The sequence below is a fragment of the Orbicella franksi genome, chromosome 10 (genome assembly GCF_964199315.1).
Source record: "Orbicella franksi chromosome 10, jaOrbFran1.1, whole genome shotgun sequence".
Classification (NCBI taxonomy): Eukaryota; Metazoa; Cnidaria; class Anthozoa; order Scleractinia; family Merulinidae; genus Orbicella; species Orbicella franksi.
Genome location: NC_138154.1, coordinates 25,955,396 through 25,973,265, shown reverse-complemented (window position 1 = coordinate 25,973,265; position 17,870 = coordinate 25,955,396). Strand labels below are relative to the sequence as shown.

At 40.9% G+C, this 17,870-nt stretch overlaps 1 protein-coding gene across 1 annotated transcript; it reads left to right on the top strand.

The window, feature by feature from the left end:
* The first annotated feature begins 12,325 nt into the window (after nucleotides 1–12,325).
* LOC145501772 (uncharacterized) lies at nucleotides 12,326–16,309 on the top strand. Its single transcript, XM_081481168.1, has 2 exons — nucleotides 12,326–12,437; nucleotides 12,792–16,309. Exons 1-2 carry the CDS (start codon nucleotides 12,326–12,328, stop codon nucleotides 15,524–15,526), a joined length of 2,847 nt encoding a protein of 948 aa, XP_081337294.1. The 3' UTR covers nucleotides 15,527–16,309.
* Nucleotides 16,310–17,870: the final 1,561 nt, after the last annotated feature.

Here is a 17,870-nt window from a genome sequence, read left to right as displayed (position 1 = left end):
TATCTCCATTTTATTGTTATCATTCCGTAACCCAGTTAATAATGAATGCAGAAACATGCACTGTACCAGCTTTGGGTCATACTTCAAATCAGATCCTGCTTCTTGAGATGCAAACAGTACTTTCTGCTTTAGATCAAGGAGGCGAACAAGACAGTCCTGAGGGGTCTCCCCAGCTTCCTGTACTGCCGAACTGAGCAGCTGATACATTTCCGTAGCCCCCCTTTCTTGGTAATGTGACCGGAGTATTTTACGTAATCTGGCAAGATCTAGATCGGGCTTACCTTCCAAGTAGCTCCTCAATCTAAGGCCTGGATTGATGGCTCGAATAACGGCCTCGACAATTTCTTCTTCTTTATAGCCCCGTTTCAATCCAGCGTTAATTTGGTGAGCAAGACTGGTAAAGCTCAAGCGATCTTTCTGACGTGAATCTCCAATCTGTCCCGATATTTTAAATTCCTTCCTGAACGGTGGAATCGCTGTGGTTTCTTTAGGCGTAACTGCATTTGTGCTTGACTTGACAGCAGACTTCTGATCCACATGTTCGGTTTTCACACCACCCTCTTGTTCACTCTTCGCGTCCTTCGTTGCCGGTTTCTTTTCTTTAATTGTTTCTCTGAGATTCGTTAGTGCTTCAGTTCCGAGTTCTTCGGCGTCTAAATATTTCGTTAGGATTTGTATTAACGCCAGACGTCCCGTATCCGTCTCTTTAACTTCGATATGTAGCCCCGCACAGATTTCTCGAAGACTCGCTTCGCTAAGCTGACAAATTGCTGTTCTCACCTATATCTGAATCTCTTCGACGACTTCTATAGACATTTCGATGGTTTCTTTGTCACGTCGGGGTCACCAAATGTTACACTCTACTCAATCTCGCACAGGAACTACTACAAAACTACAATGACAACACGTTTTCTCATCGATCCTCGTTTCGTTTTCACTCTCGCCAACGCGTGGGATTTTTGATCCCATAATAATAAGTAACCTGGGGCTGGGCCCAGTCCCTCACGTTCTACTTGTAACACTTGGAAGTAGCTTGTGTGGCTCAGGCGGGGTTATAACATCAAGAAGATATTAAATTCATTTGCATTAGATGCTAATTCCAGTCCAATTTACTCTTAGTTATGTCTCGCTCCATGCACTTATAACGTTCGCCTCTTGTCACTTTTCGTGATTCACAAAGTTTGCGCCTTTGTTAGAAGGCCAACAACACTGTACACGGAAGATAGTTCCGACTTACTTTCAACTCGAGTTAAACTAGCTAGGGGCATGTCCACACCAATGCATTTTCCAGAGGATGCGCTTTCCAGCTTTTGTTTAGACGAAATCCGATAGGAAATAGAGCAATTTCAGTTTTTAGTGGACAAAGGTCTTGTACCAGAATAATGTTATGCATATTAAACTCCTTTTTGCATTTCTAAAAGCTAAAGCTATAAACAATTTCCCATAGGAACTCGAAAACTAAATTTCAAAGTTCGGAGAAATTGTGCCAACACAGGTAAAATTTCAGGTGTTTCATATGAACTCCAAAATTTGGTTTCGACATTTGGTGTTGGTAGAAATGATTTCTTTTGAGAAGATATTTAAGAATAGCTGATTGTTAGGATCGAGAAACGCCGGTCAACGACCCATTTGGCAAATCGCTCATATTTATCCCAAAGATACCATTAGGTGAGCTAATTCTAAAAATCATATTTAAAGGTTCCAGCGAATTTTTATTTTTCAGAAATTCGCAAAAATTTGAAAGCGCGGTCAAAGTGCGGTTTTTCGTGTAATAAAATGACAGAAATAAGGTGCGAGGACGAAGCGCTGCTTAAGTCTTAAAATAATATCAATTGACTTCAAACTTCACACAAATGTGGAACAACCACTCTAATTTATTCCTCGTTTTAAACTAATCTCAGAGATGTTGATATAGTGGTTTTCCGAATCATTTTAAGAACACCTATGAAGCGTACGTGTGAAAAATAACGGCAAAATATAGGTCATGTTTAACAACATCAAAATGCATCTGGGACCTCACTTTCCGATTATTTTACTTTACAGCCTTAAAATATCATTATTAAACATATACCATGCCAAGTTTCATGCTCGAACTCGCAGTATTTCCCTTTGAGAAAAACGAAAATCTATGTCACTGTGTTAGGCGCAAATAACACAATAATTACACACGAACAAGAGACAAATCAATTTCAACGGCGAAAGTAAAAGGCTGTCATTAATTAAAATCCCGTCAATTCACTGCTATCAGTAGAAACATAATGTCCACTACATAAAAACTGTTTTTTAGAAGTTTTCGGAACATTGCGCGTTAACTTTGTTTGATTTCCTGCCCGCCGTCATGTCTAGTTTGTCATCGCGTGTATTTCCTTAATGTAAACAACACTGTGAATGGTTGTCATAACAAACGCAAGAGATTTCCCGGAACATTAATGTTTTCGATTCAGCAAAACGCTTTAAGTTCGTTAAGACAGAATAATGGGCCAACTTGGAATGCTGTTTAGCATTAAGGACGTTAAAGGACTGTAAATTAATCGAGTTGAAATATCTTGAAGCAAATCAAAATCGCGCCCTTATTCTAATTTGGTAAACAGCCGATCTCCGTTCAAGTTCAAGAAGTCGAGAGGTTAATCCGGCAATGTATCACCGGTGCAACAACAAAATCAAACCGAGGTCATCAAAAGTGTATGTTTAAAAGTGTAGTGGTAAGTTTCAAATAAATTTCGCCTATATAAATTGGAAACAAGAAGTGAAACGGTCTGACCCGAAACAAATAAACAAAATATTAATACGACTAATTTAATCCGAAAATGTTACAGAAAACATACCTAAAAGCCGTCGATTCCCCTCAATACCACTCCACATCGCCTTAAAGAGCCCAAGCTTTCTGCTGTAAGAATCAGGGGCCTCATGAATCTGTTTTTACTATATCGGCAACCATGCTGCGGGGCTGATATTCGAGACTTAGTAAATGTTGTCACACAACCGCACGGGCAGCCCAGTCACGCCTTTCACTGCTCTTGCGCAAATGTTCAACATTTCGCGATTTCCATAAACCGATTACAAGTTTAAAGTAGTGACAGTAGATTGAAATGCGCTTTTTAAAGTTGTCCTATCCATGAGCAATTATTTCTTGTTCTTGAATGGCTCTTAGCTGTAGCTACAGTCCAGCGGGGAGGGGGGAGGGGATACTCCGGGAAATTTCGGATATCTGTATGCCGTGGAAGATTAAGTGGTCTCCAGCTCTTAACGCAAACGCTGAAACACCAGATGATTCTCGAAGTATCACAGGGATCACTAAGCTAAATAATTTTGAGTTTAGCTCCGCTGAGTCAATTACCTGTTGGCGCGCATATTGCATTGACCGTGGACAGGTGAGAAAACAGTTCAACCGGAAAAGCTTGTTGCACATTGTAATTTAGCGTTGTCCAACACGCAATCGGTCTGGTTGCAATGCTAATCGTATTTGATAAAATCTCAAGTTTTCTTTCGACACATGCTGGGGTGACATACTACTAGATGGGCGTGGCAGGGAGCCACGAGTCAAGTCAGTCAACTCCCAAAGCTTAACAGAAGAGTGATATTGAACCACTGGTGGAAGGACTGCAGATTGTCCCTACGGTTTACCCTGATAGGCCTCTGTGTTATTCTAATGAACTGATGCTGTTACAATGATACTGTTTAGCTTTATGATCATGCTAATGGTTAAGGGTTTCTTTTGCTATTTAGTCAGACATCGCTTTTTCTTTATTTCTGCTGGAAGCATCGTTCTCTGAAGGAGACTTAAGGTCATTTTCTAAAAACGCACGAACACTGCGACCTTAACATCAGTGCCATTGTCAACGGGTGTGACCGAGGAAGCGTCTGCTGATGTTTCCATGGATAGAGGATAGAAACTATGTACGGCAGGGATGTATTTATGTCTTCAAGGCGGCTGCATTCGTGTCTTTCATATACTGTCTACTTTAGAGAGGCACTTGTCTCTGAAGAAATGTACTCAGTCCGTGGAGAGACATTCCCTTACGACCTTAGCCAAAATGTGCTACAAACCCTGCTTGGAGCAAGCGTTGGTGCTTGACTCAAAGCCACAATAGGTCACCAAGAAGTCCTTGTTGCTTTAAAAGAGGGTTAGGCTTTTAGGGCAGTCAGTGACCAGCGGAAATCGTATCTTATAGCAAAATTCCGCATTGGCCTAAAGAACCTGAAACTGACTATGCTACGGTGCGGTTGCGAAGACATGGAACTAGATATACCTCTTCACTCGTGCGCGGAAGAGCTCCATCCTCGGCGCTTCTGAAGTATTTTACTAACAATTGCACTTGCCGGAAGTATTCTTAGGAACTTTCGGTGTTTGGTTTCTTCGATATTTAGCAACATCTCTTGCGGCGGGGGACTGGGGGGGGGGGGGGGGGAGGAGGATCGTTAAATTTTTGTAGAGAGCGAGAGGGAGTAAAGGAGGAAGACCCTTTAGAGGAAAAACTAACGGCCGAATCGTCTCAACCTCTCTGGGAACGAGGTTGGAATCGTCACCCTTTCCAAATTCGCTGAAGCGATTAATTTACCTTTATCAACTTAAACACAGATGATCTAATCAACTTTGTTTCCGACACTGCGTGCAGACGCAGCGCAACAGTGCCTTACCAAACTAATCTTTCTAGAACATCGGAAAACATAGATATTGCGAACAGCCTACTTTCCTTAAAATAGTTTTTCACGAAGAACTACTTATTTATGATTCTTTTATACTGAAAAAGAAACCCTTGACCATTAGCGTGTTCATAAAGATACATGGTATCATTGTAACAATATCAGTTCATTAGAATAACACAGAGGCCTATCAGGGTAAACCGTAGGGACAATCTGCAGTCCTTCCACCAGTGGTTCAATATCACTCTTCTGTTAAGCTTTGGGAGTTGACTGACTTGACTCGTGGCTCCCTGCCACGCCCATCTAGTAGTATGTCACCCCAGCATGTGTCGAAAGAAAACTTGAGATTTTATCAAATACGATTAGCATTGCAACCAGACCGATTGCGTGTTGGACAACGCTAAATTACAATGTGCAACAAGCTTTTCCGGTTGAACTGTTTTCTCACCTGTCCACGGTCAATGCAATATGCGCGCCAACAGGTAATTGACTCAGCGGAGCTAAACTCAAAATTATTTAGCTTAGTGATCCCTGTGATACTTCGAGAATCATCTGGTGTTTCAGCGTTTGCGTTAAGAGCTGGAGACCACTTAATCTTCCACGGCATACAGATATCCGAAATTTCCCGGAGTATCCCCTCCCCCCTCCCCGCTGGACTGTAGCTACAGCTAAGAGCCATTCAAGAACAAGAAATAATTGCTCATGGATAGGACAACTTTAAAAAGCGCATTTCAATCTACTGTCACTACTTTAAACTTGTAATCGGTTTATGGAAATCGCGAAATGTTGAACATTTGCGCAAGAGCAGTGAAAGGCGTGACTGGGCTGCCCGTGCGGTTGTGTGACAACATTTACTAAGTCTCGAATATCAGCCCCGCAGCATGGTTGCCGATATAGTAAAAACAGATTCATGAGGCCCCTGATTCTTACAGCAGAAAGCTTGGGCTCTTTAAGGCGATGTGGAGTGGTATTGAGGGGAATCGACGGCTTTTAGGTATGTTTTCTGTAACATTTTCGGATTAAATTAGTCGTATTAATATTTTGTTTATTTGTTTCGGGTCAGACCGTTTCACTTCTTGTTTCCAATTTATATAGGCGAAATTTATTTGAAACTTACCACTACACTTTTAAACATACACTTTTGATGACCTCGGTTTGATTTTGTTGTTGCACCGGTGATACATTGCCGGATTAACCTCTCGACTTCTTGAACTTGAACGGAGATCGGCTGTTTACCAAATTAGAATAAGGGCGCGATTTTGATTTGCTTCAAGATATTTCAACTCGATTAATTTACAGTCCTTTAACGTCCTTAATGCTAAACAGCATTCCAAGTTGGCCCATTATTCTGTCTTAACGAACTTAAAGCGTTTTGCTGAATCGAAAACATTAATGTTCCGGGAAATCTCTTGCGTTTGTTATGACAACCATTCACAGTGTTGTTTACATTAAGGAAATACACGCGATGACAAACTAGACATGACGGCGGGCAGGAAATCAAACAAAGTTAACGCGCAATGTTCCGAAAACTTCTAAAAAACAGTTTTTATGTGGTGGACATTATGTTTCTACTGATAGCAGTGAATTGACGGGATTTTAATTAATGACAGCCTTTTACTTTCGCCGTTGAAATTGATTTGTCTCTTGTTCGTGTGTAATTATTGTGTTATTTGCGCCCAACACAGTGACATAGATTTTCGTTTTTCTCAAAGGGAAATACTGCGAGTTCGAGCATGAAACTTGGCATGGTATATGTTTAATAATGATATTTTAAGGCTGTAAAGTAAAATAATCGGAAAGTGAGGTCCCAGATGCATTTTGATGCTGTTAAACATGACCTATATTTTGCCGTTATTTTTCACACGTACGCTTCATAGGTATTCTTAAAATGATTCGGAAAACCACTATATCAACATCTCTGAGATTAGTTTAAAACGAGGAATAAATTAGAGTGGTTGTTCCACATTTGTGAAGTCAATTGAAACTATTTTAAGACTTAAGCAGCGCTTCGTCCTCGCACCTTATTTCTGTCATTTTATTACACGAAAAACCGCACTTTGACCGCGCTTTCAAATTTTTGCGAATTTCTGAAAAATAAAAATTCCCTGGAACCTTTAAATATGATTTTTAGAATTAGGTCACCTAAGGGTATCTTTGGGCAAAATATGAGCGATTTGCCAAATGGGTCGTTGACCGGCGTTTCTCGATCCTTACAGTCAGCCATTCTTAAAACAGTCTCACAGAAGTTTGCAATATGATGCGCATAATCTTGGTACAAAGTTTTTGTCCACTTGTTACTCGACGTTCTAGTGGATTCCTTCTTAATCTCTTACCAAGATTTTTAGCTTTGACCGTGGGAGACCTGGGTTTGCGATCATCAAGCCCTTACATGATCTCTCTTGACAGCATGTGCCACTTTGCGTGATAAAGAAGATAGATGAAGAAGAAGGCGTGTCTGATCAATTGTCGTGGCGTTTTTCCCGATTCACACCTCATGTAAAACACTCGAAACGCTGACAGAATACTCATGGGGTGTAAAAAATTTCACCGTTTTCGTTTTTGGTTTTCTTTGCCTACACTAATGCGATGGAACACGTCTTCAAGCATTCGCACTGAATTGTTCATTTCGCAGGGACTCTTTCTGGCACCAAATCAGAAGTCCATTACTCGACGGAATACAAGAGTCTCAAACATCTGAGTAAAACGTCATTGTCATATTCTACGAGCAGGTTACTTTTAATTAGTTGAAATTTCGAAGCCTTGCCCTGTACAAGTTATAGAGATTTTTTGCGACATTTCGCTTCTGAAGTCTAGAGCCTGAGAGTGTCCCAGATCAATACGCTCCCAAGGAGGAAGTGACAATGAAGAATAAGGTCTGGAGTTGAGTTTTGATTCAATGATCCCTAGCTAAGTAGCCTAGCCTTGGTTGGTATCAGACAACAGATTAGCACGGTGATATTCAAACCTTTAGTAAGTGTGTACCCTTACGTGACCGCTTATAACACTTTTTACTCATATGACTATTTTCTTGGGTGACGGGCAAGGATGACAAGCTTGTCTAGATCACAGCCTCAGTCAAATTATTGACTTTCAAATTTTTAACAAGTTCTCGCGAGCTTGCAGCTGAGTTTCATTTCAAAGCCACGAGGATCCGAATTGAAGATTAAAGCCACCATGAGTGTTACGGTAAGACAAGTTAACAACTAAAGTAGTGCTTATTTCAGATTTCTGCCTATGGTTTCTCATAATGCCCATAAATGAGCTTTTTAGTATCTCCAACTGCTACTGAACAAAAGCATACAAGCGAACTCTTAAAAAAAGAATGGTGTAAGAAGTGGCCCTTCGAAACCAAAGGTCGCTAATAAGAAGGATATCAGATGAGTAGTTTTTTATCTTAAATACCTAACAGTTTCTACAAGATAATTTTAAAGTGAATTCAGACGCGTGTATCTCTGAGGCCAGAGGAGTAGAAGAGTTTTGAACTAACCGTGAGATATATATACATGCATCAATAATAAAGTGAAACCAATATTAACTGTACTGAAGCAAGGCGACATTTCAGTTAAAGCGCCATGTACCAATTTTTTTACGATTTCTTGAACGCCGGTAAGATTTCGAATCGCAATACAATCTCTCTTAATCTTTCAAATTGAGAAATCGAAAAAACAATGAGTCTTTATTTCTGAAACGAAGAGATTTTATTCCCCTTTATATAGAAAACTGCGTATTGGCCTAAAGTTCCTCAAACGCCATGGCGACGAGACCGTTTTGGTAAAAATGCATAAACAGTAAACATCGAGAGTGACTTTCACAAGGTGCAATTTTCACCAAAAATAATTTAAATATATATTAACAGTTTAAGCATTATTTAACTTTATTTCAAATGCACAGTGGAAATTAAACGAAAATCCAGAATTCGAGAACTATCTTTGGTGAAAACAAAGTAACACTTTCATATCGAAAAACATGGAATTCGGCCTCCTGTCTTGCTGGTTCGACTGGGTTGTTTTATATATATACAGTCGAAACCTTATTAAGCGACCAGATATCAAATTCCCAAAAATTATTGACAGTAAAATGCTGTAAATAAAGCCCTTTTAACCGGTCACCTCTATTAAGCGGCAGCGCAGTTTGGCTTTGTTTTGGAAAAAAGTGGCAACAAAATAAAAGCCGAAACTGAAAGTGGCGCCGCTGATTATAACATTAAAAAACACTTTTATTATGATTGTTTTAAAGTGCTTCCATGTTCACTAAGCAGTTAACCGGGTAGTAACAAATATATCGTTAACGCAGGGCGCGTGATTTTACATAAACAATAGCCTTCATTTAGCGCGTAAATATGCTAGGATATTTGTCCGCGGACATTATCTGTTTCGAGAAGCAAACAGTTTTCCGAGAGTGTAGCTGGAGGAAAACTTTGAGCTTCGAGGAACAGATAATCTCCAGTTATCTTTCAAATCGTTTTCGCAACACGCGCAGTTTTGAAAATTGGGGAATATTCTTGGATATTCCCCAGTTTTAGCTGAGGAATATTCGGTCACGTGACATGATTAGACCAATCGCGCGCGAGCGAAAATATTTGATGGTTGTAAAAAAGGATATAGCGTTTTTGTGACAAGTGAATCAGAAAAACAATGATACGTAATCTTTATTATGTGCAACAGTAGTCATAGGCCTTCTCGTTTCAACTAAGTTTCGAGCTAATTTATGACGAACTCCTATTAGGCGGCGAACTCCTACATGTACTTAGCGGCCACCTCCCTTTCTCTCTACTATTTCGTTTAGCCTTTTCACATTCATTGAAAACCTGGGGATATCAAGAAGGCCGCCTTGATGAACCTCCTTCCAATTCTCAGTTCATTGTACATTTATGCGCTAAACTCCCACTGCATGTATTTCTCAAATTCTTTCATAATTCATCAAATTTAGACAAAAGAAATCATGACCGTGACGGTGTTTGGATATCTATATTAACATAGATTTTTATCATTTTATTTCTCCGTTCTCTCCTTAATCAGTTTTAGTTTCGATTGAGAAGATATATCGAACACTCAAGACAGTGTTTGATCACATTTCTAAACACTTCGCAGTTCGTCTCCCTTCTTGGTGTTTTTGAAATGCGATCGAACACGGTCTTTCGTGTTTGATACATTACTTACCCCACGTCAACGATAGTGAAATTGGTTTGTTGACGTATATATTGCGTAACGCACACTCCACTCATGCACTCTGTCAAATAAAACCAAATCCTTTTAATGATAAAATAAATTCAGATGATTTTTAAAATGTTGACCTGACTCTTAATTCGGCTTTCATCGTTCATCGAGAAACAGAGTAACAGGTCGGTGAACGCTTATATGACTTGCTTACAATCTTTGTGAAAACTCAAAGAAAGACAGACTATCATCTGTTAACGTCCCGTCCACGCCACTACGGTTACGCCTTTCGTCACACTAATCAGTCACGAAAACTAAGCTCTTAGAAAAAGCTCTTCAAACCGGAGGAATTTGGAAACGCTGGGTTTACGTTGTCGTGAGGACGGATGACATTACGATAATCAGGAGATTCCCGTGACCGAGTTTTCCTCAAACACAAATCCAAAATGACCGGCGATTGTTGTGTTAAATAACTTTTCAAATTTCGTTACAGCCACAATAAAAACTGCCCAGTCATTTTCGTGACACAGTATGACCTGCTAAAAACACCCTTAATTACAGCTTTAGGGGCTTAAAATTCGAAAACGCCATTGTGAATTTTTTTTATATATTAACAAGAGCCACCTTAAATTTTCAAAACTTTAAGGTGGCTCTGAAATCTATGTACAGATTTGTTTAAAACTTTGCCGAAAGTTGCGTCTTATCATGTTTATTAAAATTTGATGAAATAAAAAAAAATTCACCGCGCCGTGTTTGAATTATAAGCCCCTAAAGCTGTAATTAAAGGTGTTTTTAGCAGATCATACTGTTGCTATGGTGACCTATTTTGTCACGAAAATGATAACAACGTGTTCACCAATGATTGGGTAATTATTTTGCTTCAATTCGGTGAAAATGAGAAATAATGACCAAAGATTGCTTGACGATTGTGATGAAAAAATAATACATTGTTTGATAAACGTCTGATACATTGCTCGTTTATGGTGGGTTAAAGTCTAAGCTAACAATCTGATTTTAGTCCTGTTTTTAACAATTTTTCTGGTAGGCCTGAGTAACTCTGCTACAAGTTCTTTCGGTAAACGTTTTCAGGTGGTTGCGACCTCAAAATAATATATTGTTTAAAAAAGTAGCAAAATTAAGAATTTGGGAGCGAAGTGAAGGAAAGACATGCTTGGCTGTCTGAATGGCTTTTCGGTGAAGAGAAAATAATTATGTATAGAGTCTGAAACGGAGGAGGAATGAAAATATGAACATTAATAATGGCTTATTAGGACTACCTGGGCGGTATTGCAAGAAAGAGAAATAGGCCAGTTGGATACTGTATACATATAATAAAATATTAATTGTTGGTCTGAATGGGTTGAAATTCAGATCAAGTGCTTGTGATCTTATCACGATGCACCAGTGAAACGTTCAGAACACCTCCACAGTAGCTTTTCGTGTTCAGGTTAAAATAGATCTTTTCGGGTCCGCCGGTAAATGTATTTCGATGTCTAGGGAGACATTGATAGTGAATGGTTGTGAAGAACGCTGATATATATTAGTATCGAGGCTTCTCCACTCCGTTTTGCTTTGTTTTTTTGTTTTTTTATTTTATTTTTTTTTGTTTTCGTCCCCAAGACACAGCAACAGCCAGTATCATGTGCTAATAAGGGTCTAATAATGGTAATGCGATATTTTTAGACTATTTCCCGGTTTTGCTATACAATTATTTGGACTCCAAATCGAACGGTCCGGACTCAAGCTCTGGCCGGAATTATAGCGCATTATGTTCTTTAGCATCATAGCATGCATTAACGCACTTGAAAACCTTACCCTAATGTAACTTGCTCCACCCAGTTGTACAGATTAGTACAACGATTTACATGCCGAGGTGTATAAACCCTGTGATGGAACAGCGTTCTATCCTAAAGGACGTACAAATGTTTCTAGTTGCCTAAATATTTTTTGCTTTTTTTCGTAGCCTTTTCTACTTAACAAGATATTATTTATTACATGGTGCATCCCTCTCACGGGTGAGTGATCGTTACTTTTTTTTATTTTTTTTTTCTATCTGTATTTTTGACAAATTATCAACCGAAAATGTGGTCTTTGCGGGAAAATCTCGAAACTGAGGTCTTGCTACATTGCCCTGGCAATAGCGAAGTTAATGCAACAAGACCAAAGTTTGAGATATTCCCAGGAAGATTATAGGACATTAATAAGTAATCTATAATACGGCATTTGTTTGGCCAAAGGTGATTGAAGGAGTGGTCAAATAACTATTTCTTATCAATCTGTTAAAATTTTGGGGGGGAAACGTATTTCTTTAGGTTGAATAATAAAATGAAAGTGATAAAAATAAAACAATTAAAAAAAACCAAACAAAATTACGAAATTATGCAAAAATATTAATTGCTATATGGCACCCATGGGCCACCATAGTATGAAGAACATTACAGGGCTATATATACGGGGTTTCTTTTTGAACTTTTAGTTTTCTTTAATTTTCTTAAGATACTATATATTGCGTTGCATCGACGGGCATGTTCAGGGGCTGGATTTTAAATTATTACTTTGGAGCAGGTCATGGTCTTTTAGTTTGTGGAGTGATTTTTGACTCGATGGTTAACATTCCAGACCAATCATGTCTTCACTGTAATAACAGGTAAAATTTTGTTCTCTTCACAAAGTGTTAAAAAACAACAAAAGGTGTACTCAGAACTTCTACATTTTCAGTCGATCGAATAGAGTTGTGGAAAACAGAGGCAAATTATAATCAGTTGGTACGAAGTTGCGGTTATCCAATCTCTTTTTGCGAGTACCCAGCAACCTTAAAGCAAAAAGAAAGCTAATAATTATTGAGGTTTTAATTGTGGGGCGCGCCTTTTCCGGACTTAAAGTTTCTACAAGAAGGGTTAGGCTGATATTTATTTTTAGAGAAAGAACCTATTTTCGAGAAAATATTTCAACTACTCTGTGATTTTAACATTTTTTTCTTTACATTTCCAGCAGCTTTTCCAACAAGGTGGACCGACTACTCAAGTGATAGTGTTTGGAATGATATAGATCAACTATATAAAAACATTTTACAGGAATTAAACTATGAGGTTAAAAATGACGACAGCGAAATCAAAAAATCAGTTGTAAAGGAGACTGATGGAAATGCATTTGACAGCAGAGGAGAAATTAGCCAAGGAAGTGGAGAGCAGGCAAGCGGTGAAAATAGTAGAGAGCAAGCAAGCGGCCAAAACAGTGGAGAGCAGGCAAGTGGCGAAGGTGATGGAGAGCTGGAAAGCGGCGCGGAAAGTGGAGAAATGGCAAGCGGCGAGGAAACTGGAGAGCTGTCAAGCGGCGAGGAAAGTGGAGAGCTGGCAAGCAACGAGGAAATTGAAGAGCAGGTAAGCGAGGAAGTAGGTGGCGAAGGAAGTGTGGAACAGTTAGGCAGTAAAGATGTTGGAGATGAGGCAAATGGCGAAGAAAACGGGAACAGTTTTGGTGGTGAAGAAAATGGGGAACAGTCAGGAGATGAAGAAAGTGGGGAAATGTCGGGCGGTAAAGAAAGTGGGGAAGAGTCAGGAGGCGAAGGAAGTGGAGAAGAGGCGAGCGGTGAAGGAATTGAAGAAGAGTCAGGCGGTGAAGAAAGTGGAGAAGAGTCAGGAGACGAAGAAAGTGGAGAAGAGTCAAGCGGTGAAGGAATTGAAGAAGAGTCAGGTGGTGAAGAAAGTGGAGAAGAGTCAGGAGGCGAAGAAAGTGGAGAAGAGTCAAGCGGTGAAGGAATGGAAGAAGAGTCAAGCGGTGAAGGAAGGGGAGAAGAGTCAGGAGGCAAAGGAAGTGGGGAAGAGTCAGGAGGCAAAGGAAGTGGAGAAGAGACAAGCGGCGAAGGAAGTGGAGAAGAGTCAAGCGGGGAAGAAAGCGGGGAAGAGTCAAGCGGGGAAGAAAGCGGGGAAGAGTCAAGCGGTGAAGAAAGTGGGAAAGAGTCAGACGGTCAAGAAAGTGGGGTAGAGTCAGGTGGTACAGAAAGTGGAGAAGAGTCAAGCGGTGAAGAAAGTGGAGAAGAGTCAAGCGGTGAAGAAAGTGGAGAGGGGTCAGGAGGCGAAGGACGTGGAGAAGAGTCAAGCGGTGAAGAAAGTGGAGAAGAGTCAAGCGGTGAAGAAAGTGGAGAAGAGTCAAGCGGTGAAGAAAGTGGAGAAGAGTCAAGCGGTGAAGAAAGTGGAGAAGAGTCAAGCGGTGAAGAAAGTGGGGAAGAGTCGGGCGGTGAAGGAAGTGGAGAAGAGACAGGCGGTGAAGGAAGTGGAGAAGAGTCAGGTGGTGAAGAAAGTGGAGAAGAGTTAAGCGGTAAAGAGAGCGGGGAAGAGTCAAGCGGTGAAGAAAGTGGAGAAGAGTTAAGCGGTGAAGAAAGTGGAGAAGAGTCAAATGGTGAAGAAAGCGGGGAAGAGTCAAGCGGAAAAGAAAGTGGAGAAAAGTCAGGCGATGAAGAAAGTGGTGAAGAGTCAGGAGGGGAAGGAAGTGGAAAAGAGTCAAGCGGTGAAGAAAGTAGAGAAGAGTCAGGCGGTGAAGAAAGTGGAGAAGAGTCAGGTGGTGAAGAAAGTGAGGAAGAGTCAGGCGGTGAAGAAAGTGGAGAAGAGTCAGGCGGTGAAGAGAGTGGAGAAAAGTCAGGCGGTGAAGAAGGTAAAGAAGAGTCAGGCGGTGAAGAAAGTGGAGAAGCGTCAGGAGGCGAAGGAAGTGGAGAAGAGTCAAGCGGTGAAGAAAGTGGAGAAGAGTCAGGCGGTGAAGAAAGTGGGGAAGAGTCAGGCGGTGAAGAAAGTGGAGAAGAGTCAGGCGGTGAAGAGAGTGGAGAAAAGTCAGGCGGTGAAGAAGGTAAAGAAGAGTCAGGCGGTGAAGAAAGTGGAGAAGCGTCAGGAGGCGAAGGAAGTGGAGAAGAGTCAAGCGGTGAAGAAAGTGGAGAAGAGTCAGGCGGTGAAGAAAGTGGGGAAGAGTCAGGCGGTCAAGAAAGTGGAGAAGAGTCAGGCGGTCAAGAAAGTGGAGAAGAGTCAGGCGGTGAAGAAAGTGGAGAAGAGTCAAGCGGTGAAGAGAGTGGAGAAAAGTCAGGCGGTGAAGAAAGTAAAGAAGAGTCAGGCGGTGAAGAAAGTGGAGAAGCGTCAGGAGGCGAAGGAAGTGGAGAAGAGTCAAGCGGTGAAGAAAGTGGAGAAGAGTCAGGCGGTGAAGAAAGTGGGGAAGAGTCAGGCGGTGAAGAAAGTGGAGAAGAGTCAGGCGGTGAAGAAAGTGAAGAAGAGTCAAGCGGTGAAGAAAGTGGAGAAGAGTCAGGCGGAGAAGAAAGCGGGGAAGAGTCAAGCGGTGAAGAAAGTGGAAAAGAGTCAAGTGGTGAAGAAAGCGGAGAAGAGTCAAGTGGCGAAGGAAGTGGAGAAGAGTCAAGCGGTGAAGAAAGTGGGGATGGGTCAGGAGACGAAGGAAGCGGAGAAAACTCGGATGGTGACGAAAGTGGTGAAGAGTCAGGAGGGGAAGGAAGTGAGGAAGGGTCAGGCGAGGAACAAAGTGCCAAAGGGTCAGGTGGTGGGGAAAATGGGATGGAGTTAAGCGGTGAAGGAAGTATTGAGCACAGTGGCAGCGGTTCCGGAGATTCAAGTGGTTCTGAGATCGTTGTTGTTAACAATGGACGAGTTCTTCTAGGTGGTGGTGTTTCACGCACTCCTACCTCTGGGCCTGAGATAACACCTATTGCTGAGGTGTATTATATGCCATTTTGAAGTAAAAGACAACATATCGGTTCCAACGCCATGATGCTTTCAACAGTTGCCTTCCTGATGGAAAAACACTTCCATTTTTGTGATTTTAGATAATCAAGAAATAAATTGACGTCAGCCACGCTAAAATCACTTGGTTAACTAAAAAACGGTAGCTATAGTGAAACCTGAAAGCTTGTCTTGTCCTCTAGCGCTCTTGAGGATTTTACAACTTTTTTTGATTTTGAGGCGTGAAAATATGGACGTAGCCACTGACTGTGAATTTCTTGATGAGATTTAGCTGTTACTCGTACAACGATTAAAGGGGGGTGATAATAGCGATGTAGTAAATAAATAAAGACCGCTTGAACGACCTTGGTTTAATGCAGATTCGACTCTACTTTCCCATGAGATCTACTATCCCCGGATGTAAAGAGAAGTACCGGGAATCTTGGGGAGGAAGGAGAGTGCAAAAATGCACGCATGAATAATCGCTGCAAAAAAACACAATTGTTTGAAAGCTGGAACCCGTACACACACGAAAGCCTGCCTTAGTTTGTCCATGTCTTAGTTTATGTAATGCTTCGAGCTGCTTTGGTTTTGTTGAAAGTTTTGTGTTTTGTTGTTAGATAACAAATGGTATACGGTAAAGCGAGCAGTATTGAGTGATGGATGCACTTGGGAGGTTTATCGAATCGAAGCACCCAAGAAGTTGTTAGCAACTTCTCTCGTGCAACCAGCACTCAATAGTGCACCCTGACGGCGCCGTTCACTATTTGTCGACTAAAGCGTAAAAGTGGCACTATAACGGGCGCCACTTCCAAATGTTTAACCCTAAACGACAGATTTTCATAAGTCTTTTGAATGCAGAAGCCCACACGACGCAATACGCTGTTTCTGTAGAATGCCGGATGTCATACCTTTCTGGAAGGCCTCAATAAACCAGACGTTCTATCGTAGTGCCAACCTTGCATTCAGTTTTAACTAGACGTATTTTCGCTGATGAGAATCTAAATATGATGCTTTAGTTGTGTTCAAATATGTAATTCCAGACTACGCGAGATTTTTGCCAGGTCCACCAGTGTGCGTAGAAAAAAGGATGCCATTTGATAAAACGAATACGGCACTGATAAGCACCGATATTCCTGGGCCCACATAGTTATAACTGACAAAAAGGAATATTAGAAGTCTTTTGATTACAAGGGTCCACACAACACAACAAACAAAACATACTGGTTTAGTTGCCGGATCTCTTTATGTAGGATGCTAGTGCCAGATGTCACTAGAAGTGTGTAATCAAAACTGAATGAAAGTCTCGCACAACGACAAAAAGGCTGGTTCAGATTGAGTCCAATAAATCGACTTGAAAAACTAATTTCTTTGATTCTCAAGGCAAGGGTTATGACACTGAACGTAATATGGTTTCATGGCAGCAACGAGTTCTTATATTTTTTGTATGAAATTTAATGTAGAAATGACATCAACTTGGAAACAAAATAAAAGTTCCAGATCGGATTTCAACCCACGACCCTCCGTGATCTAGTCGGAGCTCTAACCACTGGGCTACTGGAGAGGCTGTGGTGAGCAGGGGTGAAATGTGAATTTCATCCTTGCTCACCATAGTCTCCAGTAGCTCAGTGGTTAGAGCGTCCGGCTAGATCACGGAGAGTCGTGCGCTCAAATCCCATCTGGAACTCGGATTTTTTTCCGACTTGATGTCATTTCTACTTTTGATATTCATCATAATACTCACTTTGGAGGAATGGGATTTTAGTGAGGAGAATCAATATTTCGCTCGAGTCGTAGAGATTGATATTTGAACAGAGTTTTCATGTATGATTAGCAACAGTTTTCACCTCAACAGCTGTAAAAAGTGCTTATACGTTTGCACAAAAGATGCCCATAATTAGTATATAAGTCGAGAATATGCGAAGCTACTTTCAAGGAGTGTAAATACTATAAAAAGGATGATTAAAACTGACTAAAGTATCTAATTAAACGATGATAAAGTCATATCAGTGTGTCTGGTGCGAAGAAAGACACTAATGAGTATTCCCATTCAGCAACGCCATCAATTTGGGTTGAGGTTACTGGCTTAGCTACTGAATTATCATTTTTCTTTTCCTGCTTGAAACGAGAAATACAGTTTTGACAGGAAAACGTCTCTTTTCTGCAGCAGAACGTCAGACTGATCAAATTCTACAATCTTCCCGCTCTCAAGAACCATAATTCGATCATACTCCAATACGGTGTCCAGCCTGCATGCTATGGTAGGAACCGTGCACTGTGTTATCTCTTAACGTATAACGTCCTGTATCATTCTATCAGTCAGGTAATCAATGTTCCCGGTAGCTTCATCAAGGAGAAT

Excerpts from the sequence above, each read along its gene's own strand:
- LOC145501772 (XM_081481168.1), top strand. The coding sequence starts at position 12,326 with ATGTTCAGGGGCTGGATTTTAAATTATTACTTTGGAGCAGGTCATGGT. Across the intron at positions 12,438-12,791 it reads AGACCAATCATGTCTTCACT|CAGCTTTTCCAACAAGGTGG; the intron begins GTAATAACAGGT and ends TTACATTTCCAG.